This window comes from Dermacentor variabilis, chromosome 3 (assembly GCF_050947875.1).
Source record: "Dermacentor variabilis isolate Ectoservices chromosome 3, ASM5094787v1, whole genome shotgun sequence".
Taxonomy (NCBI): Eukaryota; Metazoa; Arthropoda; class Arachnida; order Ixodida; family Ixodidae; genus Dermacentor; species Dermacentor variabilis.
This window is the reverse complement of record NC_134570.1, coordinates 4,930,422-4,957,265: the sequence shown is the minus strand read 5'-3', so window position 1 is coordinate 4,957,265 and position 26,844 is coordinate 4,930,422. Positions and strand designations below refer to the sequence as shown.

General features: G+C 45.2%; 1 protein-coding gene across 2 annotated transcripts in view; it reads right to left on the bottom strand.

The window, feature by feature from the left end:
- The window catches only part of Alg3 (Alg3, alpha-1,3- mannosyltransferase), a 117,371-nt gene that overhangs the window by 50,863 nt on the left and 39,664 nt on the right, over window positions 1–26,844 (bottom strand). For both annotated transcript variants that reach the window (XM_075684096.1, XM_075684095.1), the window contains exon 4: window positions 21,302–21,462. In XM_075684096.1, the coding sequence (XP_075540211.1) occupies window positions 21,302–21,462 (161 nt within the window). The remainder of the gene's footprint in view (window positions 1–21,301; window positions 21,463–26,844) is intronic.

Genomic DNA, 26,844 nt, shown 5'->3' with positions numbered 1-26,844 from the left:
ATGGCGGATGATAAGAGTGGCATAGAATAAAGTGGAATTTGGTACAATTTTATGATCTTGTCACTTTTTGGCAATATTGCAGCTGTGCACGAAATATGGAAGCCTTTGGGTAATGACTTTTTCCCAACATTTTTGCAGTCAAGGTTTTGAGATATTTGGAGCACAGTGCAAAAACATTTCGAGATAAGAGGCAAAATACATGGAGCTGACACCGAGCCAGGAAAGAATTTTGACTTAACTGATATTGCAAGATGAAAGACGAAAGGCAAAGCGGTCGGCACTGCTTGGCAATGTCGATGTGTGCAAAAGGTGTTGCAAGTTGAATGAGTCTTTTTGTAGGATGAATGAGTGCTTCAAAAGTAATGTTGGCTAAGGCATTTTCCATATGTAGAATAGCTATGAATCACTTCAGCATTGAGCACATTGCAATGGTTCCTCTCTGTATGTCTCACAAGTGTGTAAATGCCCTTTTACAAACATTGCAAGAACAAGCAACAGCTCTTCAGATGCAAATTCAATGCACTTAGTGTTATGGCACAAGGAGCCTCATCTACAAGCTGAAAAGGTGGTGAGCAGAAGCAAATGACAAAAGTAAGTTAAAAGTGCTTTCTTGTGACTAAGAGCTATAAATCACCAGAAAATTCGTTTTAACTTGACCAAATGATAGTGGAGATGTTTTATAGCTTTTCAGTGAAAATCATTTCGAGGATTGGCAAAATAAAATGTCTTTTATGTGGAGTACCTATCAGCAGCATACCCTTTGAGCGTATGGCCTTTCCCACAGTGTGCCCTTCCTCTACAAAGTGGCAAAGCGAACTTACAAGGTGAACCACTGTGGAATGGTCCCTCGTCTACAGAAAAGCTCTAGTAAAGGCCTACATTGAGGGACTTAATTAGGCAGCACAATGCCGAATAAACTCCAATGGTTGGGGTACATCGGAATAGTAAATGGAGGGTACACTGAAATGGTAACAGTGCTGGGTTCAACCAGGGTTAATTTTACCGCAACAGCAGGTAAGAGCTCGATTTGCTTTGGCTGTCAATCCATCCATCCTGATACATTGACAACTGTTGTCATCATTTTATGAGTAATCATCAGGCCACCTCCTCCATCCTCAGCTTCACTGCTGTATTAGACTTTCTCCATCACGGCCACAGCATTGCTCATGCTGCGACAATCCAAGTCCCAGCTAAATGACGTATTAAAGTGCAGTCCACTTATAACGATACCACATATAACGATATATTGGTTATAACGATGGGTCGACATGAGAGTGTCATTTTATGCATTAGATCTATGGGGAAAAAAAACCATTTATAACGATAGGTTATTCACCGCATATCGGATATAACGATCAAAAGTTTGCCGTCTGGATGGCGTTTTCTGTGCCAAATAATCGTAACATTTGCGTTGCTTAGTTCCCTGAAACGAACGATGTCGAGACGAGCCGATGTTTACCTCTGTAAGTTCGTATCTGCCGCCATTACCGCGCAGCACGTCCCGCCCCGCCCGCACACCGGAGAGTACCTGAGTAAGCGCAGCGCGCCACAAGATGGCACTAGCTGCTTCATGCACATTGGCCACAGTCGGTCCGAAAGAGAGAAAAAGAAAAGTGACAAGCAAAGTGGCGCGGCGGCGCCCGTCCCGCACTCAGTCTCTCTCTCTCGCGATAGCAAGCTGACGCCACCGAAGCAGCGTGCAACCAACGATACAACCCAGTTCGAAGATGGCGCCGACAAAGCGCAAAGCTGTGTTGCTTGACACGAAGATGGATATTTTGCAGGACTCTCGACACGGCTTCAAGGTGAGCGCCCTCGTGAAGAAGTATGAGCTCGCCCAGTCGACGATATAACCATCTTGAAAACCGGGAGCACCGCGATTGTGAAGGCAGGAGCTATCAGCGGCCATGCCGATCAGTGGAAAAGGGTTAGAGACCCTTTGGACGCCGATGTTGAAGAGGCGCTTTACCAGTGGTTTATCACAACCCGCACGTATAGTGAGCTTATTAGTGGGCCAATATTTGCCACCAAAGCAAAAAACTTCGCTTTTCTTCTGGGACGCCCAAATTTTGAGCATGGGGGAGGCTGGATTCAGCGCTTTAAAGAGCGGCACGGAATTGTTTACAAAAATGTGGTAGGGGAAGCGGTGTCTTTGGACACACAGGCAAAGCAGCAGTGGCTGCAGACAAAGCTGCCTGGCGTGCTGGAGCGCTACGCAGAGAAGGACATATATAATTGCAACGAAACTGCTCTTTTTTTTCAAATTTTGCCACTGAAGACTCACGCTCTTAAAGAAGGTCGATGCCCTGGTGGGAAGCACTCGAAACTTAGGGTGACCGTGTTGCTGTGTGTTAGCATGGACGGGAGCCATCGCCTCAAGCCTTTCATGATCGGGCGATCAAAGAAGCCAACGTGCTTTAAGAATCAGCACATCCCGGTCCGCTATCGCAGCAATAAGAAGGCGTGGATGACCCGCGACCTGTTTGAAAAATGGCTGCTTGAGTTCGACAGTATACCTGAAGGCAAAGGAAGAAAAGTAGTGTTGCTACTTGACAACTGTAGCGCACACAGCATTAACCTGAAGCTAACATCTGTCAAATTGATGTTGCTGCCTCCGAATATTACAGCAAGCCTGCAGCCGTTGGATGCCGGCGTGATCGCCAACCTTAAAGTCCTGTATCCGCGGCACATGCTGGAGTGGCTAATTTTAGCCATTGACTGCGCAGCTCCTGGCACGTCAAGTCATGCAGTGGGCCCCCTGACCTGAATATCAGTCTTTTGACAGCCGTGCGCTTCGTTTATGGTGCATGGTATGAAGTAAAGCAGTCAACCATATACATCTGCTTCAAAAAGGCGAGCTTTGTGCATCAGGACGTAGTTCCCCAACCGGTGGAAGCTGCTGACATAACCGAGCTCGGGGAGCTCGTTCCTACTGGTGACACAGTTGGTGCGTCGCTGGAGGAGTTTTTGACTGCAGACAGTGCTGCCTCGTACTGCGTTGAGGTCACCGACGAGGCGATCGCCGAAGGTGTGCTGTCTCGACAGACTGCAAAGTTGTGCGACGGTGGCGACGGCAGCAGTGACAGTGACAACAAGATTGACAGTGGCTCCTTGACCCCGACCTCGATGTCCACGCAAAGTGCATTGTCGTCGATTGATTCCTTAATTGATTTTATGCATCCTAAAGGATTGCCACCAGTGTTCGTGCAGCAGCTGGAATCCATGCACACCGTGGTTTTGAAGCTGAAGCTGCCGTAAAAGCAAGTGCAGATTTCTGACTATTTCGACGTGCCTAACCCTTGACACGGTCATTGGCGCTACAAATGAAGTTTGTTTTTCACAGCCTACTTTCTGCATCATCTATTCTTTAGAGCAAGTAGCGAATTCGAGTTCGGAGCTGCAAAGGTATGTTCCGCGTTTTTTATTAAATTCTTTTTTTATAACTGCAGTTCAGATACAGCGATCATCGGTTATGACGATTATATTTTTCGTCTTTCTCGATATCGTTATAAGTGGACTGCACTGTATATAACTTGAGGCAAAGCACAAAAACACATGAGGACAAGAGAAGGCAATGAAGACACAGCGCTACTAACAACTGAATTTTTATTGCACATGGTTACCACATATATACCATCGTACAACTGGAAGAAAAAAGTCACTGTCGCACATAGATTTCTTTCCGGCAAAATCATTTGCCATAGGCTGCTACTGCGGTACGAACATGATTTCTTTTTTTGATAGAATTTTTAAAAGACAACACTCCCGTGAGCTTCTCTACCTTCTCTCTAGACATTAAAGATTTGTTTTACTCATTACCTCAAAACGAGCTACTTCAATGCATGGAAGGTGCCATTGACAACCACGGCATAGTGGGCTTACAGGATGAAGTCAGTTATGAAGTCAGTTTAACCGCTAACCAGTTTTTAGAACTTTTAAAGTTTTACTAGTCTTCAATGTTCGCTGTTTAGGGTGACTCTACATTTTTACAGGGAGAAGGCGTAACATTGGATTAAGCAACCTATTTTCCACTCATTACGATAGGATTCTGAGCATTAGCCTGAAAAGCATCAGAGGTTGCAAAAGCTTTTAGGTATGTCAATGTTTATCTAGTATTTTTACAATGTGACAATGAATGCTTGGCTTCTGCCACATCTGCTGTTTGTACAGTTTTTTGCGAGTGCCTCCAACCTCTTATTTTGTCATGTGAAGAGCCTAATAGTTCCATTAGGTTTTTAGATCTTGCGCTTGTTTTTTCAAACAATCAAGTGTGTTGGTGCTATGAGCCCTCAGGGAAGAAAGCCGTTCTACGATTTTCGTCAGCACATTCCAAACTAGTTAAGCGGGGCATTATTAATCTTTGTTTTAAAAATTCTCTTCTAAACTCCTGTCATCACCTGGTACACAGAAGCTTTGAAAACCAACTTTCACGCCTAAGGGCAGCTGGCTACCCCTTGCAAAAGCAGTGGCTGGAAGCATGTTAAGGAAACGTGGTCACTCGAATTCCACTGCCCAACAAAGCAGAAGCAGGAAAGTGGTTGTCATGCCATACTTGCACCAAGCGAGCCATAATATCAAGAAATTTGGGAATCGTGTTGGCGTTGACGTCGTCTTTTCAGCCTCTTTAAAATTGTCTGGCTTTTGCGCGAAAGTTAACAATACTACAAAGAGGCACCATGACTGCAGTAAAAAGCACCAAGAAGCGTTTCTTTCGTGAATGGAAGGAGTGGTGTACCATATTCCTTTAGACTATGGAAAGGAATACATTGGTCAGACGGGAAGGTGCCTCAACGATCGCTTAGGGGAACATTTGAACAATGTTAATAATCTGGTAAAGACTAGTCATCTAGCCACACACTGCTCGCGTTGTGGCTGTAAACTCTTGTTTGACAAATCGCAAGTGATATCTAGGAACTGCGATCAAGTCACTAAGGAGATCATCGAGGCATTCGAAATGATCAGAAATGATAACTGTGTAAGTTGCCCATCTCTGTACCTGTCAAAAAGAAATCATGTTCCTATCGTGGCAGTGGCCTATTATGAATAATTTTGCTGGAAAGAAATCTATGTGCAACAGTGACTTTGTTCTTCCAGTTGTACGAGAGTATACATGTGTAAACCATATGCAATAACAATTCAGTTGTTAGTAGCGCTGTGTCTTCATTGCCTTCTCTTGTCCGCGTGTTTTCTTGTGCTTTGCCTCAAGTTATGCAGTACCAACTAGCCCACCAGTCTGTTCTCTTGAACATATTATATAACGGCATTTTTTATTTCTTTTATTTATAGCGGCTGCCAACAGCCTTGCGGCCTTAGCAACAGCTCACAATGTCATATACACCACATTTCTTGCACAATGGAAGGAGAAGAATGCAAAAAATAAAAACACTATTCAAGCGAATAATAGTACAGCCAACAAGCAAACTGCAATGACAAAGCTGATCATGAATAACGCGACTATAAAATGGCACAAGTATACATGCAATCTTTCATATGAAGTCACAGAAAAAGATAATTGTTTGGAAACATATAATCGTATGTTTCCTTCAGTTCCACGCAGTGATTTTGACCCACACAGTGATCACCTGTTTGTTATACAATATTAAACAACAAATCACTAAAAAAGGGTACCTGCATAATACATAGTCGCCTTGAAGTCTCTCTAAAGCAGACAAAGGGGCAAAAATATGCCAGCAGCACATGATATTCAATGGTTTTGTGAAAATTATGCAGAGCCAACGCACATCTTGGAACCTATATGAAGCGAAGGTTTTGTTAAGCAGTTAATGAAGTGGTATAAATTTGCTCATTTCATCCTTGCGTCTCTGGCAAATTGGAAACTGGCGCACGGGTATGTGCTCTTGTGTACCCACATAGCCTGCAATGTGAAAACACTGGTATTTCTTAATTTCCTCTTTATTTTAAATGTACCACTCACTTCTTGTGGGTACACGCAACAGTAGGGAAATCATCATCAACATGCAGCGTGTAAGGTCCGAGGACCCCATTGCCCGATAGACTGGGCTTCAAGTGCAGTGAAGGACAATACACACAAAGAGCCGAGAGCAGCATGCCTGACGCCGCTGTTTATTCCAGCACGAAGACAAACAACTCCCGTGCCACGAGCCCTTGTTCGCCACACTTCGTTTTTCTTTCTGCCATGACTGCAGATCCAGAACGGCATTAATCGAAGCCACCACTACCGCCATTTTGATTATCTCATCACCTTGAACCGGTGCTCTCTCACGCAGATCCACTGGCAATCGTAACCACCACTGTGGCAATGCTAGGCCTAGCTACTTCAACGTTCGCTAGCAAGCTTTTTGCTGTTCCGTGGCATGTTTTTCATAGAAACAATTCACTGCTGTTAGCAATGGTGCCGGCTCCGCCTTTGTAATCCTCGCCAGTGGCTTTGAAACTTGGAAAGCACGGCACAAGTCAGCTTAGCCTCATTAGAGTAGTGTTACATGGTGAAGCATACCAAGAGTGAAAAGGGGTAATTGTCATGGGACACAGTATGTTTCCCTTAATTATACACGCATGCACCCATCGTCTCCTATCACAGTACGAGCACTGACATGGCTAATAGGTGTACCGGCAGGACTTTAGAGCTATTTCGTAAGTGCCTGTGGCAATCTGAGCCCTTGGGGGCAGTAATTTCTAAAAAAATTTGATTATAGGGTTTTACGTGACAGGCTTGGAGTGGCGCCTGACACTGGCAAAAACGCGAAGAGCAAGTGGGGCTATACTAATCCAGCTACAACCAAATTAGGAAGACCCACTAAGCTTCAATAAGACACTCCCTCACCATAACAGGAATTGGCCTTCCTGGGGCAGTATTCGGCCACTCCCTCCCAAATGACTCATTTGATTACCCAATGGCCCTCAGTCCCCAGACGCTGTGGAGCACCTGACCAAGGCAGCGGTCAGACCTCTAATGCAGCAGAGGCTGCTAAGAATCTCTGGACCTGGACAGGCCGAAAATGGAAACTGACCCTTGCAACGTTTAACACCTGAACCCTCTCGAGTGAAGCTAGCCTCACAGGGCTCTTGAGGAACTATCAGCCAATGTTTGGGATATCATTGGCCTTGGCGAGGTTAGAAGAACTGCTGAAGCTTATAGAGTGCTGACAAATGGCCACGTCCTCTGCTATAGAGGACTACCAGCTAAGCAGCTCCGAGTAAGATTCCTAATCCATAAGGACATAGTGGGCAACATTGACGAATTCTACAGCCTTAATGAGAGGGTAGCAGTAGTCGTAATAAAGCTAAATATGAGGTATAGAATAAAGGTAGTACAAACCAACACTCCAACCTCCAGTCATGATGGTGAAAAAATGGAACAGTTTTATGAAGATGTTGAACTAGCGATGTGAAAAGTACAAATTCAATATAGTGTAGACATGGGCGACTTTAATGCAAAAGTGGGGAAAAAGCAGGCTGGTGAACAAGCAATTGGCAACTACGCCGTGGATTCTAGGAACAATTGAGGAGAGGTGTTGGTAGAATTCGCGGAAAGAAATAAGCTGCGAATAATGAACACCTTCTTCAGGAAGCGTTGGACCAAAAAGTGGACCTGGAAAAGCTAACGGTAAAACAAGAAATGAAATTGATTAAATAATTTCTGCTGATCTTAGGATAGTGCAGGATGTAGAAGCAATAGGTAGGGTAAAGTGCAGTGATCATAGGTTAGTGAGGGCTAGGATTCACCTCAATTTGAAGAGCAAAAGAGCAAAATTGATCAAGAAGAAACAGGCCAAGCTAGACACAGTAAGGATAAAAGCAAACCAATTCCGGCTGGTACTTGCTAACAAATACACAGCCTTAGTACATAGAGATGAAGACGACATAGAGGCAATGAATGAAACCGTAACTAGCCTGGCTTCAGAAGCAGGAATTGAAGTGGGAGGTAAGGCACCAAGGCAACCAGTAGGGAAGCTCTCTCAAGTAACAAAAAACCTAACAAAGAAAAGACAAAGAATGAAAGTGTCCAACTCAAGAGACCAGATAGAATTCATGACACTGTCAAAACTAATCAACAAGTCGGAAATAAGGGATACTCAAAATTATGACATGAGAAAGACTGAGGATGCAGTAAAAAATGGATGCAGCCTGAAAACAGTGAGAAGGAAACTATGCATCGGACAAACCAAGATGTAAGCACTGAAAGATGGGCAGGGTAATATCATCAGCAATCTCAAAAATATTGCCACACGCTAGTAACGCTGGAAGCCGAAGATGAAGAAGTGTGTGTGTAGTAGCTGCTGTAAAAACGAACAGTAAACGACCGCTTGCTTGAAACTGACTGCTTGCCTTTTCCTCTCGCGACAAACCGGTGGAGATGTTGGGTACGGATATGCCCTATGCTTACTGGTTCTGAACTAGAAGCTACAGACGCCAGTAACTCGGGGACAGCAGAAACCCATGGAAGCAGCCGTCGCCTCCAAGGTCTTCCACCGCAATATGCTCCCCTGGCAAGCTCTGCGAGGAAGATGTCAATAACCACAAGCCGAACCAGGGGATCCCAAATGCTGCTGTATCATGCATTGTCAACATGCCTCGCACGCCTGACCCGTTCCACGGCGACGCCTTTGAGGACGTCAAAGACTGGTTCGATCACTTCGACCGGGTCGTCGCCTTTAATGATTGCAATGATCGCTGTAAGTGGAAGAATGTCTACTCTTCCCTTTTAGATGCAGTGAGAGTGTGGCACGAGAACCACGAAGCTTCATTGACCAGCTGGCAAAACTTTTACCGACTGCTTCGGGACACCTTCAGCAGCCCCGAAAGGAAAGAAAGAGCTGAACGGGCACTATCCTTGAGGTTACAAATGCTGAACGAAACTGTCGCCATGTCCGTCAAAGACATGACGCGACTGTTCGGTCGGGCCAACCCACTAATGCCAGAAGACAAGGTGCGTCTGTTAATGCGAGGCATAAAAGAACAGCTTTTTGTGGGCCTCGTGCACGATCCTCCTACAACAGTGTCTCAGTTGGTCCATGAGGCAACAGTCATAGAATGCATGCTTCGGCAGCAGCTCTCGCAGTATGAACGCCAGATGACTATGACTGCTGCATGCTCACTTGTACCTGCAAATGATGACAGGGATTAGATTAGTGAACTAATACGGCAGATTGTTTGAGAAGAACTCCAGAAGTGTTATGCATTGGATCCGGCACCTCCGAGTGCTGCGGCTCTTACAGACGTCATTCGGGAGGAAATCAGGCAGGTGGTTCATCCCTCGCAACCAACATGTACCAAACCTCCCATGTTCCTGCTCATCTGGTTTCTATGTCATCAATGGCCCGTTTCTCACAGCCTCCTGCTGGGATTCCTGGATGCTTCCCAAATCCAACCCACCGCAGGACTCTGCAAACAGCCTTTCATCCTGGTCTGCGCAAGTACACAGTATGGCGTGCTCCCGATAACAGTCTGTTGTGCTACCCCCCACTGTGGGGAGACTTATATCGCGACTGCCATTACCGACGGATTGGCCTGCGGGGATACCACCCGAACGCCCGTTGCCCACGCTATGGTCAACACTGCATGAAATCCAGGAATACTTGGAAAGCAACTGTCTTCTTTCTGGCCTAGTAAAGACAGTCGCGGTCGCCATCACTTCGTCGGCACGCGTCAACAAATTGCGTTCTATAATCCTTTGGTTCCACTGGAGTCAACGGCGGAAGCGCGCGCCGGGGAAGCTGAAAACAGCAACCTCCTGGGGTGAGGCCGCTGTCATGCAAACCACCAAATATCCTCTGCTGATGCCACCCCCTCGCGACGTACCACTGACGCCTTCATTCACAACTGCCAAAAGAACTTCCGCTGCTATTACTGTTTCCATCGACTGCTATTCGGTAACTGCACTTGTCAATACAGGAACTGATTACCCGGTTAGGAGTGCCTCACTGGCCACTCAGCTGCGCAAGGTGCTGACAGCGCGAGACGGCCCACATCTGATCAGGGCTAGAGGACACCTTGTGTCACCCATTGGACGATGCACCGGCAGACTTGCAGTTTGTACTTCGACCTTCGTAGCATCTTTCCTTGTGCTGCCCAAGTGTTCTCGGCATGGGCATGGATTTCCTTCATGAATAAGGGGCAATCATTAATCTGCGTGACTTGTTTGTGACTTTCTCTAACTACGGTTCTTCGGATTCGAATTTAGGGGATGAACATCTTCATGCGGCTTTACACGTGGTCGATGACTGCGTGACGTTACTGCCTTGAAGTAGCATGTTTGTCCTCGTCAAGTGCTCACAAGACCAATCAAGGATAGGCATCGCGAAAGGTAACCTCACCATTTTGCGGGATCGAGAAGTCGGCGTTGCACATGGTTTTGTAGAGCTCCAAAATAGGCAAACCATAATCCTAATTCCAGTGATGAATACAAGCACTTTGCGAGGCATACCACCATGACCTACTTTGAAACACTGGACGAGTCCAACACCTGTGCTTCGGTAACGACAATCTTGATTCAGGAACACAGCGGCGTGGACTTGACCAGTCACATCAACGTCAATCCATAGCTGGAACAACCCGAAAAGGAGAGGCTCCTCAGTCTACTATCATCATTTTGCCACCACATTGAAGGTCAAGCAGACACCTTTAGCCAAACACAGAATCATCACTGACCTGATCGTCCAACCTGTTCGCCAACCCACTTACTGCTTGTAGCAGTGAGAACAGGATGCCATTCGTCATCAAGTTCGAGGGGGGAAGTGGGTATGCTGACCGTCATTAAGACCCCCTTACCAAATTTAATGAAACTGCACAAACTTGCTCAGTTCTTTATGCTGCTTCAAAGTATGCAATTGTTTTTAAAATATGCCAATTCGTTCTAAAATTAACTAAAATTAATTAACATTTTTTCTGGGAACAACGGAGCAAGAACTACTAATCGAAGTCTTTCTTTAGACACATAGCTCAATACTACGAACCATAAGCTTCACAATGGTAGGAACAGTTTTTTGGTATAACAATTATACAGCACATCAAAGCTTTCTGTTCAAAATGGGTTCAAAGTAGCTGTTTATTGTACGGACAATAAAAAAATATTAAAACTGAGATACAAAAATCTGGTCCTACCATTGCATGCATTATTCATGTAGCTCAGTGCTGCAACAAAAATTACAATTATCAATGTCCCAACAACTACAAAATCGCTCCCAGAAGGATGAAAATATTCAAAAATTCATGTTTTGAGAAAAATGCAAAAAAAAAAAACGGACAAGCTCATTCTTATTCAAATATAACAAATAGTATTGATATATCCACATATCTAAATGGTCAGTAGCCACCAGGGATGTAACCTGTCTGCCTACAGCGACCCAAATGGTGTTTTTTGAAGGCTTGTCGCAGATTTTCTGCAGATGCACGCTTGCAGACTGATGTTGCTGCTCACCGGTTATCTTTCTCGGCCATTCTCATGCATTTCGGTAGCCCCAGGTTCAAATGAAGCTCCTGGAGTATGGCAGATGAAGCTCTCTCGTTCACCGAATTAAATTTCATTACTGCCTCAGCCACAGGAGCTTCAACAGCAAAAAGCGAGGCATGCTGTTTCTTAGGTGCCAATGCCCAAATCATGGAATGCAAGCATTCTTTAGTGTTCTGGGTCATGCTGCACTGGCACCTTTAAAGCAATTTTTCTTCTGAGAGGCGCTCATACACTGGTAGAAGGGCTTGACAAACATGGACAGGCAAATTATATCGATGCTTTAGGATGGGCTCATTTTTTGCTTGCGCAGCATTTTGACGGCACCAAGAGTCTGGACCAGATGGGCAAAGACTGTGGTTCGAAACCTTGTCGTTTGACGTGATGTGGTGGTATGTTGCCATCACAGCTTTCTGCATAGCCTTCACATTCCCTTTGTTGGATTTTAATGCCCATTCATAGTAGGTACTGAGTTTGGTGATCACGTCACCTGTCAATTTTACTTTGTCACCAAGTGTTTCGAAAGCAGAGCACTTGTGTTTGGCAATGAGAGTGCGCAAGCAGTCCCCATCCTTTTTTTAAACGTGATTCACGCAATCTTCCTTCTCGACTGGCACAAAGCCATACACTTTGGCTTGTCTGAAAGCAAGAAATGTGTGACTATCCCCATCTGAGAGGACTGTGGTGTACCTCAGTTTGCACAGCTGAAGTGACCTCTAGAACAGCATAAGCACTTCCATCTTCCCAGCTTCCATCTTCCAGCTTCAACTTCCATCTCCCCAGCTTTTCTTTTTCAGTATTTTTTTGGCACATATGGCTCGCCTCCCAATCTTTGTAGTCCGGGTCACCAGGTTTCGGGCCGCGCACACGCCCAGCACAAAAGTTGCTCAGGACAACGCAGTTGAGCACAAGTCCGGAGAACAGTTCGATGACCGTGCCGGCTCTGATGTGCGACGAATGGCCACAGGTCATCGACGAGCCATCGTAGGATACCACTATATTCCTGGTGTTCCCAAGTTTCAAGTCATTATACAATGACTTCACTGATAACGCACATGCGACCATCAGCTTTTGGGCAGCAGACGCCGCCGCCACTGCCAGCTTCTGCTTGAGACAGCCTTGCTATGGTTTGTTATGAAGGTCGCAGTGCGTGATACTCATTGCAGCAAAAACATCGTTCAGCACTTTGTCGATTTCCAGTGCTAATCATCGCACGAGCGGCGAGAATGTTCACTACGAAGGGGTTGACTGTCTTGCTGTTTGTCACGCGCAGCGAGCTCCACTTGGAAACAACATCACCGCAGTTTTTACAAATGGCGAGAAGCTTGACTCAAGGTTGTATTCTCGCTCCTGTGAGTCAAAAGTCCCGGAGCCGCTACAGAGACTGCACTTTAGATGCGAGACCAAAGCGCTTATCGCTTTCGCACCGATAACATAAAAATGTGGCTCCATCTCCGCTGGCCCGTCCGCACCGTCGTTGACGCTCATATACGTGTCCAATTTCCGCTTCGTTGCCGAAGCTCCCACCAGTTGTTGGAGGTTTTCCCCTGCTTGCTTCTGCCATTGGAGCAATTCCGCTGGCTGCACCATCTTTGTGTCATGCCGAATGCTGCTTCTGCAATCACTCTTGGCCGGTGACGTCGTTAGGCCTAGCTCGCCAGGTCCGTTGCATCTTACGTCGCAGCTGTCGCTTGAAACCGCCGGCGGGTGGTCATCGCTGTGTTTTTCGGCAGGGTCGCAGCACTTTTCGAAGTTGTAGCACGCTCGCTTTCTTTTCTGGCCTAACTTGTTTCGAGTGACAAACTTCCAACATTCTGGCATCACTACGCGTAGTGTGCGCCGATAGACACGTCACTGGTGGAGGGCTTGCGTAGACGCATGAGAGGAGCCAGACGCGCGCCGTAGTTTGTTCTGTCGTTGATAGTGCTTCTCTGTCTTATTCACGTTTTCAGAGCAAAATAGGCAACACCCTTCGCATGTGTGGGGTGGCCAAAGTTTCAAGGAATGCCGAAGAAGAATTGTTGCAGGGTGGGGGGCTCAAATATCGACGAAAACGTGCCAGCGACACGGTTCTAATCATTCCCCACAGAGCCTCATCAGCGGGAGCAACGATAGCAAAAATGGCTCGTTGCTTCGGCGGGGAAATTTCTTGTGCTCATCCTTTCCTTTGTCTCATAGGTGTTTTTTTTTCTGCTCGATCATAGACGTGTAAGCGACGAAATTCGTTTGCAGTGCAGCATGTGGTTTAAAGGCATTTCGATAAAGTTCGGAATGCTGTTTGCTGCTTATATTGTTTTCTGCTTGTTTACCGAATTGCACTAGCTAGGCAGCACGACTGCACGAGCACATTATGTTGTATGTTAAAGCTACTGAAGTTTGCAAGAACTGAAATTGTTGGTTTTGTGTGACCCGGTAAATCCTTGCACCAGCTGTCGCGCACTTCATGTTTTTACATCTATTTTATGTGTGGCTTCGCACATGTTTAACTGTTGCTAGTTGCTCAATGCATAACTCGTGTTGATTCTTTTGAGCTGTGAGGTTTTCACCCTGCCTCGTTTGTAAAGGGTATAAATCACGCTGTGTCTTATCGGAATGATACCAAGGAAGTGCTTCATTCCCGAGGGCATTTTAGATATTGTTCTTTTTTTTTGGAAGTGTGTTTAGAAAATAGGTAGTTTGGAGCAAGAATTGCTAATAGTTGCTGCATATGGTATTTTTCCATATTTCGCTGAAAAGTTGGCGCCACATTTGGGAAGTCATCACATCTTGATGCTGCCTGAGCAGACTTAACATGCCGAGCGATTTGTTTGTTTCACAACGTAGTTCCTTGTTGCATGTGAATTTTGTACTCAACTGAATTCTTTCTTATTATGCTAACGCTGCAGAGAACTTAACCCGGCCTTGCCACCAGCGTTCATCTACTTTGACTGGCGCTGCTCTGCCTTTAAATATATCATGTGGCACCTCTCTCTATTAATTTAAAAAGAAATACTGAAAAGTTAGTCAGACGTTTGTACGTTTCCAAGCAGCTCCCTTGGGGAATTTAAAATTGCAAAAACTGCAGTGGGAATGGCAGTTCATCAGCGTATGCAACAGAATTGCATCGGCGGTACACCACTAACATGCTCTTTTATTAACCCGCGCATTTGGTGACTTAGTTGACTAGTGTACGCGTTTCCATCAATAAATTCGCAATTACTCTTCTTGAGGCGACTTCGACTGGACTTATTCGGCGATTTTAGCAGGGAAGAAGTTTGGGCGTGTTTGTGGGATACATTCAGACTGGGAAACATAGCGCAAAATTTTTTTTCACACAGGGACAAGCAGAACACAGAACGAGCGCTAACTTTCAACAATTGATTTATTGCAGCTGGTGAGTAAATATATACTCACTGGGATGCTACTGCAATAGAAAACACTGAAGGGAAGGAGGAAAAGACAGTCATGTGACCATTATGCCCAAAAATTCAAGCTCTTTCCTTGATAAAAATATAGACGGCGTGCTAACGCACTCGTCACCTGCTCTGGCTATCTCGGCTGCTTCCACAATTTCCCTCGTAATCTTATTCCTGTGGCGATAAACAACAACAGTTTGTTTTAATAGCGGGAAGCATGGTGCCTTCGCGTCACATTTTCTACAATGGGCAGCCAGATGCCCATCTATTGCGATGCTCTCCACTTTGTTACTATGCTCCGCCAGACACACGTTTAAACATCTGCCCGTCTGGCCCACATAGTACTTCCCACACGAGAGTGGGATCTTATACACAACATTGCGAGTGCATGTAACAAAAGGATCTTTGTGCGCGGTCCTATGAGGAAACGAAAGCCTAGTTGCGCTACCGCGCACAAAGATCCTTTTGTTACATGCACTCGCAATGTTGTGTATAAGATGCCTGGCAGTCCTGGCAAGGGATGCTGTAGATGACGCCCAGAAATCTTTCTTTTTCGAGGCGGTCTTTGACTCGGACGAGTTGTTGTTTTACATTAGCGCAAGCTCTCGGGCCAGTTGGTGCATGATGAACTTGAAAAAGGGGGTACCAGGGAAACACAAAGGATGAGCACACAAGGAAAAGGCGTTAGACACGGACGGACGCTGGACGCTTACTATACTTTATTGAAATTTACATTGCCGCACATAACCTCCAACGCATGCGCATCTTCAACTCCTCCCAAGACATGTGCACAGATAACACCTCGAAGATACGTTACCATGTGAAAACTGCCGATGCATGCGCAACTTCTACTCCTCCCAAGACCTGTGCATGAATGTCAGTTTTTTTATTAATCATGTTTTACCTACTCGATAGGTAAGCACATTCCTTGTTTGTTAAACACAAAGACGCATCACTGACACAAATTTATTTCTCATTTCCAATGTGAAAAGCTTCTAAGATTTCGCATTCGTATCTGGTCTTGCCTTTCCCTAAAATGGTCACACGACCAAACAATGGTGCACTTTTTTTGCACTTATTGCAGCCGCGGTAATGAACCACCAAATTGCTTGCCTAGTCCCTATGCTTAACCTATGCATAACCTATGCTTAAGCATAGGTTATGTTCTTGCAAGCACTTGTTAACACACCTGCCTGTTAGACTTTACCACAAGCTGATGCCTTTTCTACTCCGGACGGTCTTCACGAGTTTAACGTAATGCCTTTCGGCCTATGCAATGCTCTCACCACATTTGAAAGAATGATCGACACTGTTCTTCACGGCCTCAAGTGGAAAACTTGTCTATGTTACCTCGACGACGTTGTGTTTTCCAAGACTTTCACTGACCATCTGCAACGCTTAGATAAAGTGCTCACATGCCTTTCTAATGCTGGACTTCAACTAAACATGAGGAAGTGCCGTTTCGCTAGCACAACGATTAAAGTCCTGGGTCATCTCGTTAGCAAAGACGGCATCCAGACCGATCCGGACAAAATTTCAGCAGTGCCCAACTTTCCACGCCCAGTTCATGCAAAAGAACTGTGCAGCTTCCTTGGACTCGCCTTATACTTCCGACGTTTTACCCGGAACTTCGCCAGCATTGCCTCGCCCCTCCACAACCTCCTTGCTAGTTCCAGTTCCTTCGATTGGAACGATTAGTGTGAAGCCGCGTTCCAAGAACTCAAGCGCGCACTAAAATCCCCAGCTGTTCTTTGTCATTTTGATGACAAGGCGGCCACATTACTGCATACTGACGCTAGTGGTCAAGGAATTGGTGCCATACTGCTGCAGCGCGACCCCGAATTTTGTGAAAAGGTTGTTGCATGTCTAAGCCGTGTTCTGACTTCCGCAGAAAAGAAGTACTCAATAGCCGAACAAGAGTGTTTGGCTGTTGTCTGGTCCATTCAGAAATTTCGTCCATACATCCACAGTCGACATTTCACGGTTGTGACCAACCACTATGCCCGATGTTGGTTGTTGACAATCAAGAACTTGCCTAGACGCCTTGGCTGCTGGATGCTCCGATTACAAGCATATGACTTCGACGTCATATACAAGTCCGGAAGGAAGCACCAAGATGCCGATGCTCTTTCACGATGCCCATTACCACCATCATCGGAGCACATCACATCACCTTGCCAAATTGGCCGCACGGAGGACGCATCATCTATTACACCGATTTCCTCCTTGACTCCATCAAACTGCCCGTCAGTGCTTTCCACTCACCAGCGCGCAGATTCTTATTGCCATGATATTAGCAATCACCTTAGCGGTGTTTCATCTCCACCCAATGCCAGGCTACGGAAACAGCTTAAACTGTTCAAGTTCGAAGATGACGTGCTCTACCGTTACATTTTTCACCCGAAAGGCCATTGATGGGTTCCCATTCTACCGCGCTCTCTTGGCGCTGCAGTTCTGCAGGCCTCACACGATGACCCTACGTCAGGCCACTTGGGTTACCACAAAACACACGAGCGCATACGCAGCCGATTATTTTGGCCAGGTCTTTTTACAAGCGTAGCTAGATATGTTGCCTCGTGCACGCTTTGCCAACACCGTAAGTGACCTACTACTGCTCCGGTCGGGACGCTACAACCACTTCCTTGTCCAGCACAACCCTCCTCTCTTGTCGGCATTGACGTTTTCGGGCCACTCCCACCTACTCCAGACAGCAACAGATGGATCGTCACTGCTGTTGACCACTTGACCCGGTACGTTGAAACAGCCCCAATACGTTCAGGAGCTGCCTCAGAAGTAGCGGCCTTCTTGCAGGCTATCTACTTATGCACGGGGCGCCTCACATTTTTTTGAGCGACCGAGGCAAGGCATTTCTTTCAAGCACTCTTAATCAAGTTCTGCAAGCGTCAAACACTGTGCACAAGACAATGTCTAGCTACGACCCTCAAACCAACGGCATAACAGAGCGATTTCATCGCACGCTGTGCGACATGCTATCTATGCATATTCAACCTGACGATCGTAACTGGGATGTGATTCTCCCATTTGTAGCAGTTGCATACAACACGTCTCTTTAACGGACCGCCGGATACTCTCTGTTTATTTTAGTATATGGCCGCCACCCCACCTCATCACTCGACGTTTCTTTCTTCTCTGGTCCCGTCAATGCTTCACCATTCATTTGCGACCAGTTTGTGTCTCGGCTTGCCCAATGTCATCGTCATGCCCGTATCAACACTGAAGCAAGCCAAGACGATCGCAAACATCGGCACGATGCCTCTCACCGCATCTTTGCCTACCGTCCTGGTGACGATGTGCTCCTGTGGACACCTATATGAACACCCGGTTTATGTGAGAAGCTTGAGTCTCGATATATTGGCCCCTACAAAGTCATAGAGCAGACCTCGCCAGTGAACTATCGCGTTACACCTGTTGATTCCCCAACTGACCGACGCTGCCGCGGAACAGAGATCATGCACGTTTCCTGCCTGAAGCCCTTTCATCTCCGTTCCACCGTCTAATGTGCAGCCAGGCTGGCCGCTTCTGTTCACGGGGGAAATTAGTCTAAGCATTTATGCAGATTTCATCTTCATCTGTACAAAGTCATCATCAATCATTGGCTCGCGTTCGTTGATTACGTTGGCGCCATTTTTCCTTCTTGGAATAAAGCGTTGTCTCGACCATGGTATTTCAATAGAAAGGTTCGATTTATTAAAGAAACTGTGCTCTTGATGATGCATATTTTTGTGATGAGGACGTTTAGGTATCATTTCTATAACCACCGAGTAACTCCATAGAAAACAAGGCGAGCAGCCTGCACCCCTACAAGGGTAGTAAAGATTGCAGTGCTGCCCACGGTGCCATCCAGGGTGCGTCGTTGCCTTTTTACATATTTCCTCTTATTGTCATCTATACTGAGGATGCAGACAACAGTAGAAGTTTATAAGGGTAGTCGAATAGTAAAATTTTCACATACAATCGAATATGAGGATGCCGCGTAAATCTGGGCATTGAGATGCCGACAACGTGTGCAGTGGCCACGTGATTCTGTATTGGGTCTTTTTTTTTTTTTTGCTTTGTAGACTCGTTCGAACCTTGATGCGGGGCACATGGATAAACTTTTTGCATTGACGCCATTGCCGCAATTCTAGCAATGACTTTTTCGAAAATGAGCTATCAGAAAGGAGTCAAGGCACCTTGATAACAACGAGTAACAATGTTTTTCTCTAGAACATGCAGTTTATGAATAGAGTTCTCTGATACGGAGAAATTTTCAGGTGCATATAAGAGACAGAAAGACAGACCTAATTAGTGAGAATGCCTGTGTCTACATAGGGTAGGCTTAGCCTCCACGCACTGACAGCAGCATGGTTGGTTCATTTTTCTCTTGCTTCAATTATTTACTACTGGACTGGTGGTATGTAAACTGTGATGTGTGACAGAGGGTGGATTCACACTGTATTACATAACTTACAACTCCAAACTTCTAGTCTAGTAGACTGATGCTTTGAAACGATGAACAAGGACAGTTCGTACTAAGCACCGCAGCAAACTTGATGCAACTGCATGTGATGCAGAGCCTTGCGATGACTAAACGCGGACAAAATTGTCCAAATCACACACATTGTTTCAAAGGATTGATTTTTAGAAATCAAAGAGCTCATTGTACTGTGCTTGGAAACATTGAATGTGTGTTAAACCATGGCACACAACAAAAGCAATTTTTTTTTTTTTTTCGCCATTTACAGCCGTTGTCACCATGCACTGGGGAGATGACGGCGCCCATTAGCGACCGAAGAGTTACTGTTACAAGAAGCTGAGGTGATGAACTAGTTGGTTTTCCTATTTTCTATTCTTGAAGTCCCCATGTTTCTTGCTCTCTAGAGTGTGTCCTTGCGTGTGCATTTTACTGTTCAGCTGGCCTCGTGGCTGAAGTAGTGTGGGCTCCTTCAGAAATGGTGGTTGTGTGGTGCCCCCGAAATGATGTTTCGGCCCCATGGCCAGGTTCAGAAGTGCAAGCGTCTCTGTCGAAGTGGCCATATAGTCATCAGCACATCCCTATCGTCTATCCCCATTCTCACTCAATTCATGAGTTTGAACGATGTTCCTGTGGGGTGGGCTGACGGGAAAGTAATTACTTTGAAAACTCGTTTATTTATTTAGCACCCATTTGCATCCTACATGCTTGAACTGTTTTGTGCTTAACTGTTAACTACTATTACTTTTTTCGGTTCGGGTTCGGTTCGGTTTCAGGCCCGCTCTAAGAATATCGGTTTGGGTTCAGGTCTGACTAGAATTTCAGTTCATGTACGGTTTTCGGTTCGATTCAAAACCCAGGTGATGTCCTGCTTGCCAGCTATTTTGGCATGCGAGCAGCAGCAGTGCCCACCCAGTCAGCAGAAACTTCTATAGTGGGGGAACAGTCAAGTGGTTGCAACACTTCAGGTGGCACATGCAAATGTGGTCAAAACGTGCAGAGAGTAGCCAAGTAAGCACTCAGTATAAAGCTTTGCCTACCACCAGCACTAGTATTAAAACCCGTGTCACTGCAGCAATGTGTACTTGGAAGCTGGACATGCTAACCTCTGTGCTTTTGCGCAATCATGCCAGGTAGTCTCTGCAAGGTTTACTCTCGAACTGCACTCACAGGCAATGAGAGTGGTGATGTATGCATGCACTTTGAAGACCTCAACAGGCAAGGTGTGTTGGCATACAATTCTTCATTGTTATGAAAATAGCCCCAACAACAAAAATTAGGCTTACATGACAATGAGGACAATGAGCCCCAAACAGAGCACATACCCAGAATGGAGGATGTGTCAAGAATCTGGTGCAAAACAATTCTGAATGCATTGATATGGGGCATCACTGCTGCCAACAAAGACATTTCTTTTGCAGACTAGATTCACAGCTGCTGAGTGCTCAACACACATCAGCACTGCAAATGCTGAGGCCTTTCTTTTGCACAAATCTGCTAGGCGGCACTGCATCATTATGGCTTCCAAGGTGAATATTCTGCAGTCGGAGCTTTCAAAACCTAGGCTTAAAACCAGACCAACTGGTGGAAAGATATGGGCTCATTAGGCATGCCAGGCACACTTCCATTCAGCTACTACGTTATTCTTCAACAGTACTCCAAACTACTTTATAACTGCAAGATGCTATTTATGAGCACGCAAGCATGCAAGCAAACAGTAAGATGGCTGTTTCCACTGTGAGAAATTGCTTGCTTCCTTATTTTTCTCAGGACATCGAAATGGATGTAGCATTCTACTATAGTCAGATAGATGGCAGTTATTGGGGACATGCACAAGGTCTCCGTTGAAAGAAGAATGCCTGATCATGACTGCAGCAATCTGCAAGCCTTGGGTAAAATGCTTATCTGAATTATTTTGCAACGCAGTGCGCTATATCAAAACAAGACAAGCAGCTTTTGCACCATAGGTACAGGTAAAAAAATTTTGACTCTGAGACATACCTGAACAGGATGCAGCCCAGCACCCAGCGCCGCCTGATGAGGAAGCTAAGGGAGGCATACAGCAGGGCCATAGCAACGGGGTCATTGAACAGCCGTAGCACGTAGATGGAGTGAATGCGGTATGAAGTGGCGCACATGAGCACCAGTACGTACGGAGGCACCTGCCAAAGGGAGAGTGCCAACATATTACATGGCGCAACCAGAGGACAGTAAAACACACACACACACACACATTTATTTTAGAAATGAGAGCCCTTGATTCCATGTACACTCAAAACTTGTTACGATAAAACAGGCTATAATGAAACAATGGATCTAACTCGGTTAATGGAATTTCCCTTCCAATGCCCCATAGAGAACTGTGCCTTTTCCATCTTGTTTTAAACAAGTAAAATTGTCCTGCCAGTAGACTAACTAGATTTCTTTCCCAAACCAAGAAAATGCACTGAGTAATTGCTTTCCACGAGGTTTGACACTCGCTTGGCATGGCAGCTCAAAACTCTCATGACGAATATGCTGCCAAGCAACAGTGGTCTTTCATCACACGTTCCCCGCCCCTTATTTTCATACAATAACTTTTTTCAAAATACAGAGGCCAGGGATGCTATTCCAGACATTTGCAATGGCAGCACTTTGAGCCAATGCCATAACAGCCCTATGAGCCAATCAGAGCTGACAAGATGGCGCATTTGACAATATGGCGGAATTAAAAAATGTCCAGAACAGCACCTCAGAACTATATTTCGTGCTCCAGCAGATCGCCAAAAACGAAGAGAAAGGCCATAGAGATCATCATCATCATCATCATCATCATGTGGCCATGTAACGGTTCGGATCGTGTGTTTAACTTGTGTACAACATGTGGCATATATTAAACAGTTATAGTACAGCGCACATTATATTTGCGTACACTATATGCTATAGTAAAGTGTACACTAAGCAACGCATGTTTATTGCAGTTTTAGTTGGCCCGTGAGATCTTCCGATCTCAGAGGCCAGATGTTGTAGTCGCAGCCATCTCCTGACTTTACCGATAGGTGGAGCTGACATCTCGAAGGTTTCTTTCGTTAGGCTTCGACTCGTTCGAAATGAGAAGCGATCTTGAAAACTCCACAAGGTTATCCATAAAACTCTGTCGTCGAAGCTGCCTGAGACTAAGCGAAAGCCGTTTACACAGTCATTTGCTACGAACGAAGTGTATTTTACGAAAGCAACGACAAATTCATTTCGAAGCTGGCAGCCAGGACCGCCGCCATGTTTCCTGCAAACTATGCAAACCAAGCAAAGACGTTAACGCTAAATCTGACAAATTGCGTGTGTATGCTATACGCTACGAGTCGTTTAGCATCCTGCACATGCGCAGTATTGACCTGCTATATTATAGCGTACGCAATGGTATAGCGTACGCTAAACTAAAACTGTCTATTGTATTTTCAACTCCCCTTAAACTTTGTTTTAGTCAGGTTCAAGTGCAGAGTATATTGTCATGGTGTAAAGCAAGCAAGGCACAAAGGCAAATGAAGAGGAAGTGAGTTAGTAAAAAAGAGAAGACTGGTGACATGATGCCTGCCTGCAGCACATCTGCAATAATGGTAAGCCTGTCGAGCTGCAGCGCCTGTCGCAACCTATCCTGACCTATTGCGAGCCCGTGGTTAATAAGACACCGCCAAAGACAACATGCTACGACCAGTTCCTGTTGCACTCCAACACGGAGTTCACTTTTAACCAAGACATGTCTGTCTTGGGGTCAGTAGATGTGAGCAAGGTTCCAGACAAGAATGCGGACAACCCTAAGATGCACCAGCACAAAGTCTAAGCCTGCAGAGGGTGCTAAGAAAAGGAGAACAAGGCGTAAAAGAAGGCCTGCCATAGTCCAAACATGATGAACAGTGGGCTCACACAGGAGAACGGGGCCAAAGGGCTGACCAAACATACACGTGCAGTGAAAGCCTACGAATAAAGTGTCTTTGCCTTGCATAAGAACGAGGCTGACAACCTGGAGAGTGTCCGCAGCACAAGGGGAAGACAATGCAGAACATTGTTAGCAGTGTTCGACTCAGGAACTTGGCGACATCTGTTATGCCCAAAACTAAGCTCGTGCCCCACCGCAAGGAGAGACCACTGTGTGTATCCTGTAAAACTGAACATTTTCCCACTTTAGTCCATTCAGGATCACGACCTTAGTGCAGTCACTTGCTGACCAGGATGGTCAGCCTCCCGAGGGAGAGGAGTAACGTTGACTAAAGGCGAAGACGAAGATAAGTGATGGTGAAAGAGAAGGACCAAGTGAAACTGAGGTTATGGCACAAGACTTATATGTAAAATACAGTGTTGTTTTAACATGGTGCGATTGTGACGTTACAATATATTACACTACATCATGTGTACCCAACGAGCTACAAAGCAAGTATATATTTTGCCAAATCAATGTCATGGTGACTGTGCACAATAACCTAGAGGAGCAATTAAAGCCCAACAAAAACACGAGAAAGACGCTAGTTTCATTCAAAGTGATCCTACATGTGGCACCAATCATGTGCATGAGCGCTGCAGGGATTTCGGCCATCTTCGCTAAATGCACTAGTCCATGCTTGCGATGGCATGTGATTGGCATGGCTGGCAAAGGCTTGCAGGTAGCAATATATTTAGCTGTGCCTTCACTTAGTAGGCCAACACTACAGTCAGCATTAAAAATAGCAGCACACATCGATGGGTCCATTTTGGCCACATTGACAGGTGTACATTGTTTTCTTACAGTTTTCTTTTAAGGCACAAGCAAGAGACACGGCACAAAAGGAAGGTCAAACACAGGCTAGGCGCCTGTTCTGTGTTTGCGCTTCCCTTTATGCCGTGTCTTTTGTTTGCGCTTTTAAAAAAAATTGTCAAGTATACACCAACTAGACGCAAAGAAAGTTCTTTTATGCACCCTGTTCATATTTTTCCAGTGACCGTTTCTCATCAGCTAAACAATGTTACAAAGTTATCGTTAAAACAGCATGTGCCTACACGTATCGGAACTTTCCCAGAAGTTGCCACCAATGCTATAGCGAAGGAATCTTGTTCAACCAGATTGTATTTGCGACACGAATAGTGGTGAACATTGTGGAACACACACTGGTACTAGCAATTATGATGGAATGTACAAGGAGCCATGTATATATCGCCAACAGACTTGACCTGTAGATCAGGCCTTGACGACTGTTCAGATCACTACTCAACATATACTTCTTTTGGCTGCAAGTAAAGGAACAATGTTGGCTATTAAGGAATAAAAATTTGCTTTTCAGTCCAGGCTCTGCCATGAAATAAGAGGCATCGCACAAGAATACCACTTGTGCAGTTGAAACATAAGTAAAGCCTAAGGCAGAGAAATAATTTAAATGACTTCTTCTGTGAGCAGAGGTATGGAGTGCACTTTACCACATTGCTATATGCTGCTATATAGCTATATGTTCCTCATTGCGACACTGTCTGCCAACACTTTCTCATTTAGGTGTTCGTTTAGCCATGTGAGGCTCCGCTACAGTGTAACTGCATCTATTATAGCACTTGTAATGTTATAACATTGTGCATGTAGTCATGCCTTCCATTCCAAGCTCAACAAAGTGTCATTGTCACATGTGAAAATGTAGTCACACTCACTGCAGAGTGTGCCCTAAAGTAAGCACAAACAAGATCAGAGTCTGCAAACAAAGTTGAAAGAGCCAAGAGATTGACAAAAAAAAAAGAACAGTAAACAAAGCAACACTAAAGTGACGAGAGCCATGAGCAAGATCGGTGTTTGTCGAATGCAATCTCATGTGTCGAGTCCGTTTGGAATTTATACATGCAGTCACCACACATTTCAGAGCAATCACTGATGCTTGCGTAGATTTGAGAATGTACAATATTCTCACTGGGTGTGCAATCTGATTACGCAGGCCTCTCTCGACTACAAAATCTTCACAAAGCTTCGGCAGGTGCGTCACACGCAGAGCAATGTAACATTATAACAGTGAAATCTGGTGAAAGTGCTCGCCCGCAAAAAATGTGAACATTGTAATATCACAGCAAATCAGAAAATTGCCTGTGTGCACGATCGTGTTGCTGTCCAAGCAGTTTCTGTGAACACCAGCAACCTAAGACAAGTTTTTTATATTTAAGAAAGAAAGCAACATTAGTGCAACACTTCAAATACTTATATTCAAATGCTTTTTATATACACAATGGCCACCACTGTCTATAACAAATGATACTTTATTTTTTCATGTAGCACTAAGTCTCCAACATTGCACTTGACAATGCAAAGTGCATTTGCCCAATTCAACACTAAATTTGCCCATCTGATGACAGTGATCTTCCTTCTTTTCAATCCCTGCAGTAATAATTAGAATATATGGCCTGCACTCGTTGCTTTGTAATATTGCAGTAAGCTTAAATTGAAAAGCTGATCACATGTACAGTGAAACCTCATTAAACCGTAGTTGTCTGGAGCTTGGAAGAAGTATGTATAAACGGTAGTACTGCTTAACCCAAACAGCATGAGATCTCCCACTTACCTGTCAAAAACAGAACTTAGAGAGAGTGCGATGAAAGGGGAAAAACATGCAGTATTTATGCACTTTACGGGGCAAAAGCGTTATTTTCGTTTGATGCCACGATGGCCTAGCAGGGATGACAGCGGCCTCAAACTTACTGAAGCTGTGAGCCAGCTTTTCAGCCAACCCCCTCTTCTTGGCAAACACTTGCATGGCAGAGTCCTCACTGGCATCACATGTTCCCCATGCACGCGTGCGGTACTGCTGCAGAACTCGCAGGGCGCCTTTTTCATTGCGCAGTGCTGTTCTCATTGCGACGATTGCATTCATGACGTAATGCGCAGCTTTTGCCACTGTCAAGCCTGAATTGCCCGTGCTGTCACTTTCCATGTTGTCCTCATCCCTGTCTCTAGGCAACACTTCGGCAACAACAGAGGCAACGATGGCGAAAAGGCGAACTTTGTAGCCGACATCTTGTCTTGTCTTGTATCCTAAACCGTGGCCCATACCCACTATGGGGCATTGGCCAAGAAGCAGGCAGTTTTCCGTATGCTTAGAAGCGAAACTAGGTTTGAATAGGGCAGCATGGGACTATAGAACTGTAATTTAGAAGTGTAATGAAAATATCATTAAGAATTTTGATAAAGTAAGTTAATGTAAAGAAATGAAATAATATAAATTATTGATAATTTTAGAAATTCAGCAAGGTACTCTTTTTGTCTCTAATAAAATTGTAAACTGCAAGAAAAGCATCCCTGTGGCTGGATACCAGTGAAGTCGCCCCAAAAGAAAGAATGGTTGGTGAGGTTAGCGATATCCCAAGTTTCATAAATGAGTATTCTAATAGTTTTCTTTGTCTTGGAAAGCGGCGGCACGAGAGAAAACAATGTTCGATAGTTTCAGGTGTACTGCAAAAAGAACATAGAGGGGGCATAGCAAGACCAGACCTGTGTAAGTAAAACTTTAGAGGAGGTATACGACATCTAAATTTTGTAAAATAAACTTCCAGTTGCCTTGAAGGACACC